Below are 18111 nucleotides of genomic sequence, written 5' to 3'. Positions count from 1 at the left end.
AGTAACTGTCTCCTAGGCATAGACCTTTAGGAACTGCTGCTAATAAAGTCACATTAGCAGAGGCAAGGACCCTGACTGTTACAGCTTTCACCCAACTGGTGTGTTTGCAGGGAGATCGATGCTGCATTTGATGTGTTTAATTGCTATTACTCCTTTCCCACCGAGTTGAGTTGAAGTCACATTATCTACCAGTGTTTAAAGGCAGCATTTTCTTCAGCTCTGTTGTTGCACTACAGCTACCTTGTCAAAAGGCCAAAACCCTCCACCATCTTCAGGGAACTGAGGGTTGTAACACTACTGAGAAAAGGTTAAAAATGTCTCTTAAACCTGAGTTTGACATGATAGTCCAGAGCTTGGTCAGCTGCTCAGTAGGGCTGGTATTAATCTGCAGCTGTCGTGGTAGAGTACTCCTCTTGCACTACGAGTCCTGTGGATAATAATACCTCAATACCAAAGCAGATGCAATCCCACAAAATATTACAGTGAAAAAGGTGTTTTTTATTCACCAGTGGCTCTGGAACAGAGACAGCCAGCCATTTAGGCACACAGCTACTTATGTCACTTTGAGAGCTGTCACTGCACAGAGCAGGAGATTAAGATTTACTACCACCATGCAGTCAGCAGCCAGTAGCCTTGCACAGGCATATAGTCGTGTGATGCTGGAGGACAGTCATTCACCACCGAAGGCCATCACCAGTGCTATGTAATTCCAGCTTTCAGTCACGCTGGCCTTTCAGTGAAGGTCTGCACCAAGCCTATAGCAACGTGTCCACCCCCACAGTACCCCAACTCACCTTACTTAGCTTTTTCTTGCTGACAAAGTGTACAACATTTGGGTTTAGGATACATCAACAAGCAAAGCTTTATTGAATTGGTACTCAGTATTAAAAGTGTTACAGTGTGATACACAAAGCAAGGAAAAAAAGCAGTGCTTTTTGAAAAAGAAAAAAAAAACAAAAACAAAACCATCATCTGCTGACTGTATGGCACTACAGTAACTAGTATCAGTTTCACAGTAGTTAGTAACATTTAGGAAACTCTCTTGTAGCAGGATTTCAGCAGAGCTGCAAGGGGTTTTGAGCAGTGCCCCCTCACTGGGCATGAACGAGGGCGCCCGCTCCCTGGCCGTACCCAAATCCCTTGGGGCCAAAGTTCTTTGCATAACAACCTGCGAGAAAGATGAACGTGTAGTAGCTGAGGCTTCTGGCTCGTTAACAGAGAACGGCACTGTCTAGGCCGAGCCCCTTGGCCGTTTCCTGTTAGTCACCAGAACAACCCCATTGGAAGCAATGCTTAAAGATGTTTTGTTAAACTGCGTAACTGCCACGACTGAACCCAACAGCCGTGCGTGTTCGGCCCGTGTGGCTCCCAACCTACCCTGAGAAAGCAACTTGTACGCGGGTTCTGTGGCTAGGTATGTGTGAAGACATATGTTATAAACTTCATCCACACAGTGGTTTGATGACATCTAAGATACCACGCAATAAGTCATGGCAGGATGTCTTGTTTCCTTACTCTGAACTGCCCTCTGACCCAGGCAGAGGGCATGGGCTGCTGCTCTTCTCACACATAACTGCATTTCTCAGTATGCAGTGTTTTACTTGATGCAGAGGGAAGCTACATCGGCAGCTTCAGTAATACTTACTACATTTCTCAGCTTATTCCTATGACTTACAGAGCACTTCTGTCTTGACAGGAGCTCGGAAGTTTCTTATACCAGGAATAAATTCAGCATCTGTCCTTGTAACACATTACCTTGAACCATAAACAAATGATCTTTGTTTCTTTCTCACCTTTACAGTAGATTTCTCCCTCTTTTTCAGTTAGGGTTGTAGATTCTAGGCTTTTCCCACACTTGGCACATCGGAAGCAGTTTTTGTGCCACGGCTAGGGGACACACACAAAAAAAATAATAGTTTAAATACACAGAATGCCTGAGTTGGTTAAAAAAAAATAAAAATGTATTAACTAGAGATGCCTGTGTCAGTTTTGTTTACAGATGACTGGTGCAATAGAAACCAGTTCAAGTGCACCAGTAGCAGAGCTTTGTCTTCATTTCTGCAAGTGGTGCAGAGTGCCAAATTCCACCCAGCTCCTGCTCAGGGCTGCATGTGAAAGATTTGGGCTTGCTCTAATCAATTCAGAGCAGACCTTGGCTCTCTGTAGCGGGTCAGACAGACCTGCTGTCAGACTGACACACAGTTTTACACGGTATTTTCACAGAACATCCCTTTTCTGCTGAAACATTCAGCCTCCATCATAAGCTGCACACAAGACTGTTCCCTCTTCTGGGGGAAGAGTGCTCGTGTTGTCTGCTTCAAGTCTCTGGCACGAGATGATATTGAAGCTTCACCTTTGAAATCCAAGGTGAGCACTCATCACCCTAAGTTTCAAGTGCTTTTTGTTCAATTGAATTGACTGATTTGTCTATTTCCAATGCTAAGAAATGCAATTTTAAGGTAACTCTGCCCCACATAACATACCTTGCTCACTTTAAAGTCCGCAGGGCAGGTACAAAATGACACACGCAATTCCTTACCTTCCCAGCTCCTATTACTTTCTCTGCCGCATAAACAGAATCGCCACACCTCGAGCATTTCTCTGCCCCTCCGAACTTCTGAGCGAACTTTGAAGTGTTTGGGTTTGTTGTGGGTCGGTGGGGAGAGGGCGTGCTGAAAGAAACGGGACAGTTGTTGTCTTTACTCTTTTACTAAAGGACCTCTTGCTCTTCTTAACAACACTAACAGCAGCATCCGGCACACAGTTCAGAATACTGTGCTATTACAAAACGGGAGAGGTAAGTTACCAGCAAGGCCATCCAATTACACTTGCGGTGGGGAACCAAGAAGACGAAGGCCATACTTTAAAGGATAAAAATAAGCTACTGTAAAAGCTAGTTTTCTGAGGAACCTTTACCTTTTCACTTCTCTAGGAGTGCTGAATTCTGTACAAGGGCATGGATTTATCAGGTAGTAAGCTACAAATAGTTCTGTTAAATTCCTGACCGCTGATCATAATCTGGAACCTGAACTGATCACCGAACCTGGCCGCAGAGCATACATCATATAAACATCACACAATAATCAGGGAACTTGCATGAAGCAAGTCATGAGGCACACCTCAGCTTCATGCCACATGATTTGCTTTACAGCAAGAACTTAATCAGACTAGGAATATTTACTATTCAACAGGCCTTTTGGCTTTGGCTATAATTAACCACAAATGGTTCTTCATTTGCCAGTTAAAAATCCATTATTCTTGTAGCCCCAGACTCTCAGCTTTCTGAATCCACCCCAGCCAGAACCTGCTGAACATTTGCATTTGCCGCTCATTTAGGAGAGCGACTTGAGATCCGCAGTCACCTCTGCAGCCTTGTGCGGAGCCGTCAGCAGCAGCTCTGTAGTCCAGCCCCCTAAGGCTCATGCATAGGGTTAGCGCATCTTAACCTGCACAAACTCCTGCTCATACGTACATAGTCACCAGTGGAAGCTTTGTGCCCTGCATCTGGTTATAATGGGATATTTTGCAGCATTTCTATTCCGGACAACATGAACTAAACAAAATCCAGCCTGAAAGACTCCTCTGAAAACAGTACTGAAGGACAAGGGTCACACACCCCCAGCTCCGTTCACTCACCTCTCAGGCTTGATGCCTAGTCTCTCTCCCCTGTCCATGTTCAGCGTGCCTGCCCCTTGGCCATACCCATAACCTTTCGGGCCATACTTTTTTCCATAGCAAGATTTGCAGTAAACTTCAGCATCGTGAATCGCTACAGTTGTGCTGTCCAAGTTTTTCCGGCAGACCACTGGAGGAAAAAAAAAGTTAAACTGCCTTAAGGGACCATTGCCATTGGCACATGTAGTAAGCCAAAAACCAAGTGAGAAGTGATGTTACGGGTTTCCTTGTCCACAGTTGTTCTTACTAGGCTGTGGGACCACCAGAGATTAGAGGGAGCAGGTTGCCATTCGAATCAGTGAATTATGCTTAGCCCTGTGAAGGGCTCTGTTCCTTCCCACCTCTTCATGACCGTGACATTTAAAGCCTGGAAACTTGCTGTGATTTGATGAATGAGGCTGCTCAGAAACCCAGATAGTGCAGTCAGCAGTTTCCCTTGACAGATGCCATACAGCATGAAGCAAAAGTCTGCCGGTGCAGAAGAGCCCCTGTCCTGCCCTGTTGGCCAGGGTGGGGCCGGGAAGAAAAGCCTTCAAGGTTTTCCCCTTGCCTCGGTACTGGTTTGGGGCAGAGTTGGGACTGTTTCACAGCTGTCACCGGAGGGGCCGTGCTTTTCTGGCGTTCCTACATTGTCCTTCAGCACAATGCAAGCACTCTGCTCAAGGTTACAGTGTAAGGCAGAGCTATTTCCTTAAACCTTCTTTTGTATCCCAACTGGTGTGCTCTTTCCGTCTGCAACACCATTATGCCCGAGATAAAGAATTTGGGGAGGGGAAAAAAAAGAAAAAGCCTTACGAATTTTTTGTTTAGAAAGAATTTTAAGGTCTTCAAAATACAGGGTGACCTTTGCTTATGGCATTCTTTTTATAATACACAAATATCCAGTAAGTAAATCAGCTAATGCATGTTTGTTAAGTCTGCAGACTTTAACACCAACAGAACTATGCACTAAGGCAAAGCAAATACTCAGACACACTAGAGCCATTGTTTGACTTTAAGTTCCAGGTTTCTTTTAATAGAAACTCCCATAAAAGGCTGAAAACGAGGCAGCTGAGACATCTAATCTTTTTCTGTGACTGCTGTAGGGCTAAGGGAAAGGAGCGTAGGTGCGCTGAGGCTCACGTGCCAGCACAGCACACTGACTTCAGGCTGCAAACTAACAGCAAACTAGTTTGAGAGGGTCAGTTGTAACTGTGGCTTATATGAGGAGGGCTAAATCCTAGCTCTGCCCATAGGTATTAAAAACCAGCAAGCGGGACAAAACAGTACCTCGTGTTTGTAATAAGGTAAAATTCTCTGATTCAGACAGACAGGCTGTCCGTTTGCAAAGTAGAAGCCTCTGATTCACAGTGACCCTTTGTTCCCTTCGCCTAAGCAGAGGTCTTTTCAGCAGAGAAAGCGATTTTCAATGCCTCGCTGGGCTTGTTGGTTGGACTGGAAAATAACGCTTTGGACTCCTTTCATCTGAAATAAACCACAGGCCCCTGTGCCAAGAAAGTCTAGGCTTTTGGCTGTGCTGAAGCATTGACAACTCGGCTACACTCAGGCACACCGGTGTCCTGGTCTGCACAGGACTTCAGGGCAGGGATTTGACAACTGTTCCTTCAGCTGCTGCTGGCCCCAAGACCACCAGGAGAAGTCCAGCTGAGCTCAGATCAGTGCAAATGGGGCTCTGCCACTGGCCTTTCTCCTCTGCATGAGCAATGCTGAAGCCAGGTTTCCATCCTAAAGATCCCTTAGACTCCTGAGGAGAACGCTGGGAGGGGGGGAAACGGAAGAGAAATGATGTGCTCTGCTTTGGGAGGTGCATCCCACCACTCCCACACTGGACAGGTACGATATCTCTCCAAGAGACAAGCTCTCCCTTCAGCACCGCCAGGCCCAGGAAGCACGCAGGGAAGCAGGAGTTGAGCCCAATATGTGACAGACAAAGCCATCTCTGGCTGCTGGGGCCAGCCGAGCCTGAGACATCTCCCGTGCACCAGCACCTTGCTGTTGTGACCCACCAGCTATGCCAGGAGAGGTTTTGCAGGGGAGTGGGAGAGGAATACTTACTGCAGAGGAAGCAGCACCGGTGGAAGCTCCTCCCGTCGCACTGCACCTCCTCGGCATGGTAGACGGTGCGGCCACAGGCGCCACATTTGTTGCCGCCTCCCCAGTTCGGCATGGTAGCTCTGCGCACCCGGCCAGGCGGAAGGGGGGAAGGGAAGAGGTTTGTTAACCATGGTGTCCTCCACCACCCCAGCTTGAGGGCAGCTGGGGTTGCAGGCTCCTTTCAACCAGGTGTGTGAAGTTTGTACATCGGAGCACAAGCCTGCAATTTCACCAACTGTTTAAAAACATGATCTTCCACCGCGTGAGAAGTTTCTGTGATCAGATCAACTTCTCAGTCCTTCGGATCCCAGACTTAAAGGCTTAGGCGGGCTCTCTACGGTTATTTGTAAAAGCAGATGGACTGGCAAGGGGAACAGAGGCCACCACCGCCGCTGCTGCTGCTGCACAGCAAGAAAAACAGAGACACAGTCTTCACGAGACGCGTCCCATCCCTGCCTGGGGTTTTGAAAGTTACATAAATTGGATATGCACAAATTACAGTTTCATGCACAAGGGCTTTACTGTACCTTCAGCGGACGCCCCCCAGATGGATATAATTTCAGTTTTTATGCTTCATTAATGCTGGGCCTCTCGTCTGATGGAAGCAAACCAATTGTGCCAACAATGGCATTTTGTCTTACTGCAGGGCCTATCATTTAGGATGCAGTACAAGCCAAAGTTCATCTCACCGGAAAACCACTTATTAGGGCTCTAGGGACATTCTGAACTCCTTTGAAATCACACCTGCATTTCAAAGAAGTTCCTGGGGACTCCACCACTATTACATGAACTGTGCTTTTACCAGACAGGTACATGAACCAAACCCAACTGCTCAAGGAGCTACAGCTGCTTGAAGATAAAGTCAAACTCCCTCTCATGCATTACTTGCAATGGACACTCAGGCTAGCGGGGAGGGACAGGCACCACCACCCATCATGTTAAACTACAGCCTTGAGAACAGTCTCCTACGTTAAGCCAGAAGCAGCAACTGCCCCATCCCAAGCTGAGCTGTCCCCTCCCCAGCTCCCCTGCGCTCCTGCCATCCCCATCCAGCTTGACTGGGAGCTCCTCCTGCTCCTCCCATTAACTGTCCTGGGGTAAAGCACCAAAGCACTGTCCACCACTTTCGTCTTTTCTGGGGCTTTCCTCCTCCCACCATCACCACCAGCTAACACAGCGGCGCTTGTTGAAGGCTCATCTTCCAGTCATTGCTGAACTGCCCTTGACTTGCGACCGTTGTTTAATGCCGGTTTGCTCCCCTGCAGCTCACCACCAGAGGACCACCTCTTGTAAGCACGGAGGCCAACAGCAGCCAGAGAGAGGGTTATCGATTCAATTAGTCTGACCCAACGGAGCTGCTGAGGCCTCATCACCTGCCCTGCTCCTTACCGACCCTTGTTTCAGACAGGGTTTCTGGGTGAGGACCATGGGTTTGCCCACTGGAAGCCCAGAAGGCACCACCTGCCACCATACCCCACCAGCAGCACCACTCCCTCCCAGCAAGCTCCCTGCAGCAGGTCTGCGGTATGGGTCCGCTAGCAGGGAGGGAAGGAAAGGAGGAATTTGGCAGGAGCTTCTGACTTCTCTTGGCACAACTCACCTTCAGTTGCCCTGACCTATGTCGGCCAGACAGAGAGAAGAGGCATGTGACAGCATCCCCACACAACGCCCACAACCTGCTACCTTTGGTCAGCTTTGCCACTCATCCCTCTGAGCCAGAAGCAGAGGACTAGCCATCTCCAGTTGTCCCCCTGGCCAACAGAGAGGAACTAGAAGCGCCACCATGACACGGGCAGCCAGAGCGGAGCACTTTTCTTCAAGATCCCCTTTCTCTAAGGGGCTCCCACCGACATGTGGGAGAGACCTCGGTGCAGAGTGAGGGGTCTTGTGGGCGCCTGGCTCCCGCATCACGGCTAGGTAGAGCACACTCACAAATCACATCTCAGAGCAGCAGTTTCGGCTAAGCCTGAGTTAAGTGACCCATCTTGCAAGTGCTGCTAAAACAAGCCTCCTGTCCAAGCAGCCTGACCAGTAGTTCAGCAGTTTTAGGGATGCAGGAGAGGTCGCATGGTTCCCAAGGAAGACATGCTGCCAAGTAGCTGCTACAAGACCTCTGTCCAACACAAGCAGACAGCCATTCATGGCATGTGGGAAAATACGATTAGTTTATTAACCTAAATTGGGGCATCTTAGGTACATTCCTAAGCAAAGGCTTAGGAAACTTCCTCGGAGTGGCTGAGCAGTGCCATTTGCACACTGACACTAATTACTGAGATATCCCTTTGTTTCATACTTCCACGGGATTAGCACCATTACTGCTCCATGGTTTAGCACTAATACCCTGACTGAGCTCATAAAATTAGTTTTATGACATTTCCCACTTTGCCTTTGTCATTCTTGGCACAACTGTAGAGTCTAAAAATTAAGATTCCATTTCTTTTATTCAAGTGCTTGGCTGCGCTACCGCACAGCAGCTGACATCAATCATGGCAAAGAGCGTCCTTAGTTAAAGGGAATATAGGCTGCACAAATCTTTGGAAAAGGAATGCATGGACTGGGAAAAAAAAAAAAAAGAAAGAAGAGAGATTCCTTTCCACTTTGTATGCTTTCCAAAATGCAAACTGTATTTGGTAAAAGAACTACTTCTGTCTTTCCCTCTTACTATCCCCATGCTCATGTTTTTTTTTGTGCATTTTCATGAGTCTAAATTATTGCAATCATTTTGTCAGCAAACAATTATTTAGTTTCCGTGCACACTAGAGCTGAGGACCTGGATCAGGTTTCCAGCTTTGCCCCAGATTTCCTATGCAACATTGGGCAATACAGGGTGCAGCTCCACCCCTTCTTCCTAAGGGAGACGAGGTAGTATACGATCTGGCAACCATTAGACGACTCAAATCTTCTGATAAGGGCTTTGGGAATTCATTAAATGAAAAGCAAAACAGGAGTTGAAGTCCATACTTCAAGGTGACCTTGGTCTCTTCCTCAGAAGATATTTCCATTTATCCTCCCCATAATGTTCCCATGACAGCTTGTGTGGTAAGAGCGGCAGTATTCCTTCAATTACCCGACAGCACGGGCTACCCTGAGGCAGCGGTGCCCAGAAGCCACCTAAGGGGGAAAAGGCTGATGCCCTGAAGCCGCCCTGCACCTAGGACAGTGTACAAGCCCGTGCCCCTGCCCACGAGCCGCTCTCTTAGTGCCACCCTGGAGCTTCACGCTGCCCAGGTCTCCTTCAAGAGCTCCACAGGTAGCAGATTCTGACCTCCAGTCCTGCATTAAGCCTCCTCTGCTCCCTCAAGACTTTTTGGCTAGTTCAGACAGGCCTTCAGGGAACTCAAGAGCAGTAATTAACATCCAGATGATCTCACTACCAACAATTTTGAGTTCTTATTGCAGGTTTGTTTGGCAGCTACTGTTCTCTAATAAGAAAATCCCGACTTGTGCTAAGCTCATGCCCAGTCAAGAGGAGGGCACGTTATTTGGCTAGCATTCCCCAAAGCGCCAGCGACGAGCCACGGCAACTGCGAAGCCCTTTCCAACCTGTCTGTTAACAGGAGGTTTAAATACAAGAAGCCTAAGCCAGCCCCAGGTCGGACCCGAGGAATTCCAGGCTATCCAGCTATCCTGGATTGCTTTTCCAGCGACCCTCCGGGGAAGCCAAGCACGCCGCGGTGCGGTTTGGCACACCAAGCCCCGCAGCATGGGGGACCCGCAGCTCCCCGCTCCTCTCCCTCCGAGGCCTGGCCTCCTCACACCCCACCTCACCTCACCCCACCCCACCCCACACCGGGGGCGCCGCCACGGCACCCACGGCCCCGCCGCCCTCACGGGTGGGGTGGGACGGGGCGGGGCGGGCCCCACGGGCGTAGCTCCGGGCGGCGGCGGAGGCGGCGGCGGCAACGACCGCCCCGCATCGGCGCAGCCCTCGCTCTCTCACCTCACTCACCTCCCAGCTCTTCCGATCGCGTCGCGCCGCGTCTCAGCCCGGCGCGGCCCCGCAGCGCCTTAAAGCGGCGGGGCGGAGCCATGTCGGGCCTAGCCCAGCCCCGCTGGCCCCGCTCCCGCCGCCCGGCCTCGCTCTCGCTCCCACCCGCGGGGCTTGACCCCAGCCCCGCCGGAGTCGGACCACGGGCCCGCTGTCTGCCCGGAGCCCCCCCAACCGTGGCTGAGGCACCCGAGTGCGAGGGGAAGAGGGGAGGGAGCGACGGGAGTGACCCTGCCACAGCCGCCCCGAGAGGCGGGAAGGCGGCGGGGGGCGCCCCGACTGCAGTCTCGGATAGGGCCCCGACCTGCGTTTTCACTCATTTTTAGGATTTTTTTTCTTCAAACCTTGTTCGCCGTCCACCTGCGGTCCACGCGGGTACCGTGATGGTGTTTCACGAGGAGCACGGGGGAAGGTGTGCAGGGCTCGGAAACACATTTCTGAGGGCGTGGGCTGGTGGGAGCCGGTGCCCGGGCACCCGTGGGCGCCTGCAGGCACCCCGGGGCGGGGATCGGCACCGCAGCCCCCTGCCGAACCGCTGCTCCGGCAGGCATTAGGAAGGGCTTTAACAGTTTTTTCACAGCAATTAGCCCTGCCCACAGGAGCCACTTCGTGCTGTAAAAGACCTTTTTAGAAGCGGCGCCTTCTCCCAGGCCTGCAGGGCTGCCACGCACTGGTTTGGCACTGGTTTATGCACAGAGCTCCCTGTTTTTAGAGGGTGATGCAGCTGTATCTCCTCCTCTTTATTAACCAAATACCAAATCAGCCACTCATTACCTGTATGAGTGCCAGGTTGCTCCGTTTGAGCACGGGAACAGCTTCCTCATGCGCACCAAAATGAAGCGAACAAGAGAGAAATGAAGCCCAGCGAGCTGGGTCAAGGCAGCTCCTCCCGAAACCTCCAGCACGAGCCCTTGTGCGGTGAAATGGCTGTCTGCAGGTCAGGCGTGAAATAGGTCCCGCGGGACTGTTAGTGCAAGAGGCCCGGTGGCGTGCAACCCGCGCTGTCCAGCAGCCAGTATGTGAGGCCAAATTGCCTGGACTGCGAGATTAAAAATGACCTCCATGTCAGGCATGCAAATGAGAAAAATTAGCTGTCCTCTCCCCTTGAAATGTGTTTCCAGTGTGCTGCAGCCTGCATGCTGGCAGCCACAATTCGCTGAGATTTTTTCCTTCCTATTTATGATTTTCTGTCTTCGTCTGCAGTGAATTGTGAATTATGAGATTGTGCGTGATTTATGTGCACCTCAGAGCCTTGCAAAGCCAGTATCAGTTCCTGGGGAACAAGGTGGCATTCGCTGCGGGCAAGACCAAGAATCTGACCTCAGTTTTAGTCTAGGTTTTGAGGGAAAGGAGCACAATGAGAAGCAGAAGTATTAGCAACTGTTTTTTCATGACTTGGAGGTTACATGAAGGGAGAGGATCTCTCCAAGTAAGACAAATAAGACGCATATGAGTCAGAGCAGGCTGACTCCATTTATTGTGTGAAATGCCTGTGCTCTCTTGTCCAACCTGTCCCACTCCCAGCCCTGCTGGAACTACGTGTGATGATGCTAGGTTATTTACCCTGTCTCCTCAGGTAGCCTCCAAAGCTATTAGATTTTCCCTTTTGATAACATTTCCTACAGACTATAAAAAACAAACAGCAGAGATCCCAAAGAGAAGAGGGTAGCATTGCAGTTCTTGCAAGGTCTGACCATACTCAAAGAAAGGAAATTCCCACTGTGAATAAGGGGCCACGCTGTGTGAAACAAAACACTCTTCAGCAGTGAGGCACTGAAAAATGAGCTAGAAGAGAGTCTGGCATTCAAGAATTAATTTTCTCATGTCTAATGTTTAGTCAGGCTGTCAGAAGCAGTGTAACTATGAGGGGCAGACATAAATATGTCAATAAGATCATTACTGTAGGAACAACATTAAGGAATGCATTACTACAACACTCAGGAATAAAACCTTGTAATGAAGGAAAACAAAAACAAGAATGAAAACTTTTACCACTTACTTTATTTCTTTTGATAATGACTGTTTCTATCAATACATTTTATACACATACTTATAGGTATGCAGATATATATTTGTAATCTATAAATACCTAGCTATTTTATATATAGATATAAATACATATATTCTATCTCCTCAGCAGATCCGTTCTTCTGTCTCTGTCTATCCTGAGGTCATAGTTCAGAACTTTTTAAAGATAAAGCCTGCATCTGACCCTGCCGCATTCCTCGTCAACGTCCTGCACGCCTTCACCCTGTTACCCTGCGCATCCCTGTCACTGCCTGAGCAGCCCCGTCACCCCCATCACCCTCCTCGCCACCCTCCTGATATGACCCCATCCTTCCCCACGTTCCTGTCTATCACCTGCCATAATTTCTGACTCGCCCAAAAACTCAGATGTTGCCTTTTCTGACTGGCCTGGGGAGGAGCTCCCACCTAACCACCATGCCAGGTCCCGGCGGGCAGTGGGGCTCCTGCAGCCTGCCAGCTTTTTGTCCAGCTTCTATCGTTTTGAGCTCAGCACCTTATAACTAGGACAGTTTATTTCTGAGAAACAGCGTTCAAGTGTATTAACAAGCTCCCGTTCATTTCCCCTGCTGATTCGACAGCTCTGTGAGTGGGGAGGCGTGCCTCTGTTTTATTCTGCTTCCTTGGCCATGGGAAGACCCACAGGCTGTACACAAAACCAGTTCTCCCTTTACTGGTAAAATTGACCCGAAGCATGTTTATCACCTCAGAACAAAATTCTGTAGGTTTTAGCTGTGCCATAATTTTATGTAAAAGTTGTTTTCCCTGTTTCGGGGAGCTGAGTAAATCATCAGCTTGTCTGGTCTGACCTAGTTACTTCTCAAAAGACTTGTCACACATCAGTGTCCTCAGGCCTTTTACATCCACTAAATACCTTCCACTCACCTGGGATTATCTTATCCTTGTTTGATCTTGTAAGCATGGTCCCACATGTCTGCTTACGGCAGAGTCAATCTGCTTGCTCTGCTGGTAATCCTTGCTATTATTTTATGAAAGTTTATTCTAGATAGTCCAGATTTTACTTTGTAGGGGGTTTAGTCATATTCTGACATTGTTTTTATCAGACCTAGCTTTATCCAAATACTGCTACAGCTGATAGAGCTCCTGTAATTATGTTCTCGACAGAGCATAATTTAGTTAATTTTCCTGTTATGAAAGGTTGTTATAAAACTGGCCTTAGAGCTTCTCATTTACCAGCCTTTGAGGTCAGCCACCTCACTGTGGTTCCTGTGGTGCCGTGGTTAATGTCTCACTGGCCAATGCCCAAATTTGCCCCTAGTAAAGGGAATTTTCAGGTGTGCTCTATGCAATATCAGCTAGTGAAAAATTAATGCATGCCCAGAGTTACCTGGATTTGCCCTATCCTAGAAGGGCATATGTGTTTAGCTAATTTCCTTATCTAAATATTCAGGCATCTCAGTAGTGCTTAGTGCTAAGCATTTATGGCACCATTAATATAACAATGATAAACCAATGAAGTTTGCGCAAGTTAATGAAAATACAGCAAACAATTCCAGAGTTTACCAGAGCTGTGGATTTTTTTTAACCAGCTCTTTAAACCCGAAGTACAGATCTCAGAGTTGTTCAGTATGAGAAGGCTGTGCTTTCCAGGCTCACTGATTTCTTTATCATTGGTCATCATTAGAAATTATTTTACTCCCAGGAAATTTTAAATCTAAGGTAAAATTAATTACAAAATTCTCATTCGTCTAGTGATCGTAAGAAATAGTTATTTGGGTATCCAATAAACAACATGATCTAAGCTAACATAATTTTATGAAACCTATAAATATTTTCATCATTGTTAATCTATGTCTTTATATCAGTGATGCTTCTCAATACAGAAAACAATAGTCAGATTTATGACCCATTTCGAAATCTACCCAGATCTTTCTTGTCATAGAGTATTCATTTTTTAATACTGTACCTCATAGATATTTGATTCCTAAGATATAGGGACTGATACTGAAAAGTTTTGTGCTATCAAGATTTTAAAACTAAGAAATGAAGAATATTTAAACTTCTAATTTAAAGAATTTGCTCTAAGTCTTGGCCAAGGGAGATATGTGTGCTTCAACACAGGTCCTTAAAGGTATTAGGGGTTTGCAGCATCCCAGATGTTTCCCACTGTCCTGGTTTCAGCTGGGATAGAGTTAATTTTCTTCCTAGTAGCTGTTACAGTGCTGTGGTTTGGATTTAGGATGAGAATAATGTTGGTAACACAGGGATGTTTTAGTTGTCGCTAAGCAGCGCTTACACTAGTCAAGGACTCTTTGAGCTCCCCGTGCTCTGCCAGGGGCACAAGAAGCCGGGAGGGGGCACAGCCAGGACAGCTGACCCAAACTGGCCAAAGGGATATTCCACACCATGTGATGTCATGCTCAGTATATAAACTGCGGGGAGTTGGGCAGGGGGCAGCGACCGCTGCTCAGGGATGGGCTGGGTGTTGTTTGGCGGGTGGTGAATGGTTGCATCACTTGTTTTTCCCTGGGTTTTGTTACTGTCTTGGTTTCATTACTATTGCTACTACTACTACTACTACTATTATTGTTGTTGTTTTTATATTTTATTTTATTTTATTTTATTTTATTTTATTTTATTTTATTTTATTTTATTTTATTTTATTTTATTTTATTTATTAAACCGTTCTTATCTCAACCCATGAGTTTTCTTACTTTTGCCCTTCCTATCCTCTCCCCATCCCACTGCGGAGGTGGCGGGGGGAGGTGAGCGAGCGCTGTGTGGTGTTTAGCTGCTCACCAGGTTACACCACAACACCACACTGAGGAATTCCTGGTCTCACCTTCAGCACTAAAGCATCTAATATTATTCACAAAAAGGGTTGCAGAAGGAGATTGAGCACCACCCGGATAAGTCATTGCTTAGGTTAGCTCTACTGTATATCCCAATATGACTTGCAGTGGTACGAGGTCAGTAAATCACCCAGGTTACCTCTGAGCAGGGCAGCGCCGTTGTGCAGACGTGCAAGGAGAGCACTGCACCTTGCCACAGACCAGCCTTCATCCCTAGGGATGGCCGCGACCCAGTGCTGGGGGTCTGGGCGGGTGGGGGAGGTGGGCATGGCTCGCTATTTGGGATTCTGAGTGATCGCTCCTCACTGCTGACATAGTTCCCTTCCTCTGGAGGTTGGGGCTGCAAAGGTCCTGCCTGGGAATGTCACAGAGCCATTTTCCCACCGTCACCGGTTCAGTCATCCAGCAGAGGGGTGCAGAGGAGGCGGGGTGCTGGGCATTGAGCACATGCCTGCTGCAATGCCTGCAAGCATTCAGTCCCCTCCCCTTAATGTGAGTTCAGGTTATTTCTTCCAGTGTGACAGCCATGGGAGAGGCTGAGAGGGAGCCATCCGCCCTATCCAACAGCCTCCTGACAGCCGGTGCTGCCTCCCACCGCATGGGAGGCTGTGACTCCAACCCCTGCTGCAGCCCAAGGACTTGAACCTGATTTTCATATGGCCAAGGCCCAAGCTGCAAATGACAAGCTGGGAGATGGAGATATACAAGCCCTGTCATGCCTGGTGTCCCCTGAAGGTGCCTCAGTGGGGCCAAGGGGCAGACCAATATCTGTCTGTTAGGGTCCTGCTTCTTTGCAGGCTTTGCTTTAAGGGCTGCAAGCAGAAATGAAGGCACCTGTGGAGCTTCTCACTGTTGAAAGTATGGGCTCTGGTGGGACTTTTAAGGAGACCGAGCAGTGGGTTTTGACTCAGAGGCTCTCAGACCCCTCTCTAGCTCAGCACAGCTTCCTGGACCCTGGTCTCCCAGAGAGATGGATCTGGGCTCCTGCAGAGAGCTCCCATCCATTCCCAAGATCTTGCACGCAACGCTTCAGCCTGATATGAGGTTTATCTAAACTCCATAAAGATGAAAGAAACACGCGGTTTGCATCTAATCCTCAATACATTTAGTGAGGTAAAGCACAGTGTAGGCTGCCAGTGCTGATGTTATCAGGCAATGGCACTGTAAAAACCCAGCAACACATTGACATTGTTATATTCAAGTTCCGAGGTTTTGTACGGAGGTTTCTGAAAAGCCTAGCAAAACATGAGCTCTATTTCAGGTGCCAGCTCAGCAGAATACTAATACCTGAACTAGTAATGATGTCACCTCCCTGGCAGGAGACATAATTTAGGTTGAAAGTATTGATTTCTTTAATAAAGCTCCATTTATTCACTGTGCATGCATAAGACCAGATTATCCTTCACGTTGTGCCTTGGAAAAACCTGCAGGCAAGAGCTCTGGTAATTTCAGCCATGTATAAGCTCTGTCACTGACTGACAGGATTTCATTAGTGCAGGACAAAATTTGAGGACCCACACTGCTTGTTCCAATAATGCTGTTACTGGTTTATGAAGAGGGCAGGAAAATGTGTTTAATATTAGATAGAAGGCACCGAGGGTATAGCAAGGTGAAATGGTCGTTGTCGGACTCTGCTGTTTTCGGAAAGCTTCCGAAAGTTCCATCAGGCTGCAAAGGGAGTTGCTGGGAAGATGTTACCCAGATAGCAGATGGCAGCCTCACTAAATCCATAATGTGATAAAGCAATAATTGGGCCGAAAAAAGAGCCCATGTGATTTTTTTCCCCCATCGTCCCCTTTTCCAGAAATGGCTAAGGCCCTAAACCCTTCTCCCCTGCCCCGGCACCCCTGCGTGTTGCTTCTTGTCCTGATAAGAAGAGGAAGCTCAAAGGTGAGCCGTGCCAGGGAGGGATGGTGATCATGCTGTTCCCTGCCTGCCTGCCAAGGAGCACTGCTTCAGGCTCCATTAGATCACCTGCGAGCAACCTTCAGCAGAGCCACTGGCAGTCTTGGGCCAGCGCTCCGTGCTAGCTGTTGTGAGAAAGAGGAGGGTGGATGGTTTCCAAGTTGCATCACGTTGCCATTTCATGAAGTTTCCTGCATCCTTACATCAAAGGAAAAGCATTTTGGACTCCACAGAAACAGCTAGAGGGTGGTCAGCAGTAAACCCAGCAACGTGCTGATGCCTGCTGGAAACCATTACAACAAAACATGTCTTTATTGTCCCTCCCCCTGGCAGCACAACATGCTAAGGTGCAATGATGCCTCACCTTTCCCAGGCTAGGAACATCAGATCTAGGGAGGGGGAGTAGAAGTTTTGGCAATAAACCTACCCAGCCTCGGGGAATAAGCTACTGAGTGTGGTTGGGCTGTAGCTTCTAGCACGTCTCCTCACAAGCAGTAGTGTTTTAATTGACAGTTTGCAGAGGCACTCGGTGAGATTGCATATTGTTCCTGTTCTTATCTGAACAAAAAAATGAGCGTCGGACTCCTGGTTTGCAGCTGGCCGTAATGCCAATAACAAACACTTGTCACTGTGGAGCGTATGAGCATGCTATGAAGTCTCTTTTTCCAGCAGCAGAAAGGATGGGTATACCTCATCTGATGTTCAGTCTCCTGGTGGGAGAAAGACAGCACTCTCCATAAACATGGTAGTGCTTCATTAACAGCCCATTGATGGGGAGTAGGTGGCAGTGGGCACCACCTTAGTGGTGCTTCTGAGACTGGATGCAGCAGCATCAACAAGAGCCAGCCATAAGCTACACCCCACCTCTGATTCTTTTGCCTGGAAACTAAGCATCTGCAGCAGGCTCTGCCCACCAAAGCAAGGGGGGGCCATTTCCACTAGGTCTGAATGGACGTGTTCCTGGTATGCAGGATTCATGGCAGCAGCTGTGTGGTACAACAGTAACACCTCATCTCTGCATTTTCCTATGTGTTTTAGGAAGAACTGAAGCTGAACTGCTCACCTCAGTGCCACCTGAGGAGGAAAGAATACTTTGTTAATTAAATCAGCTGATGCTGATTATTAATTAATACAGTTATCATGACTGGTTGGAGTATTTTAATTACCTCTATCACTAAATAACTGCACCATGGAAATGCTGATTATAAGCAGGGGTTTCAGCAAGGAGAGGATGTCAAGACTCAGTGCTTGGAGACATCTCTGTGATTGTATTAACACAAAGGCCATCTTAATGCACAGTGAACACCTGATGTGAGATGCCAAGCAGAAACTGCTCATCTGGGATGCTGCCTTCCACCCTCAGCAGAGATGGACATCAGCCAGCACCGGCACTAGGGCTCCCGTGATCCCCTGGCCCCACTGTGCATTCCTACTCCCATCCCCCTCCATGCTCCATCCCTCTTGTTGGCCAGAGCATTAATCAGGATGCACAACGGTTCCAAATTAAAACTAACTGTGCAAAAGTCATTTATAGTGGCAATGCTGGCTTTGGCTGATCGTATAACTACATCAACAGCAATAAATCATTGTAAGGCACTCTGCTTTTCTGTG

General features: G+C 48.2%; 1 protein-coding gene across 2 annotated transcripts; it reads right to left on the bottom strand.

Moving 5' to 3' along the window:
• Window positions 1–837: 837 nt before the first annotated feature.
• CSRP2 (cysteine and glycine rich protein 2) lies at window positions 838–9797 on the bottom strand. 2 transcript variants are annotated; one of them, XM_075080757.1, is made up of 6 exons: window positions 9719–9797; window positions 5731–5849; window positions 3637–3805; window positions 2540–2672; window positions 1794–1887; window positions 838–1168 (listed from the first exon to the last, which is right to left on the bottom strand). In XM_075080757.1, exons 2-6 carry the CDS (start codon window positions 5840–5842, stop codon window positions 1092–1094), a joined length of 585 nt encoding a protein of 194 aa, XP_074936858.1. In that variant the 5' UTR covers window positions 5843–5849; window positions 9719–9797; the 3' UTR covers window positions 838–1091. The 2 variants fall into 2 exon arrangements, with proteins under 2 accessions (XP_074936858.1, XP_074936859.1); XM_075080758.1 differs by having other exon boundaries at window positions 9710–9753.
• Window positions 9798–18111: the final 8314 nt, after the last annotated feature.

This window comes from Phalacrocorax aristotelis, chromosome 1 (assembly GCF_949628215.1).
Source record: "Phalacrocorax aristotelis chromosome 1, bGulAri2.1, whole genome shotgun sequence".
Classification (NCBI taxonomy): domain Eukaryota; kingdom Metazoa; phylum Chordata; class Aves; order Suliformes; family Phalacrocoracidae; genus Phalacrocorax; species Phalacrocorax aristotelis.
The sequence above is the reverse complement of the archived record's forward strand: the minus strand, read 5'-3'. Positions and strand labels throughout refer to the sequence as shown.

Excerpts from the sequence above, each read along its gene's own strand:
- CSRP2 (XM_075080757.1), bottom strand. The coding sequence starts at position 5,842 with ATGCCGAACTGGGGAGGCGGCAACAAATGTGGCGCCTGTGGCCGCACC. Across the intron at positions 3,806-5,730 it reads CCGGTGCTGCTTCCTCTGCA|TGGTCTGCCGGAAAAACTTG; the intron begins GTAAGTATTCCT and ends TTTTTCCTCCAG. Across the intron at positions 1,888-2,539 it reads AAGTAATAGGAGCTGGGAAG|CCGTGGCACAAAAACTGCTT; the intron begins GTAAGGAATTGC and ends TGTGTCCCCTAG.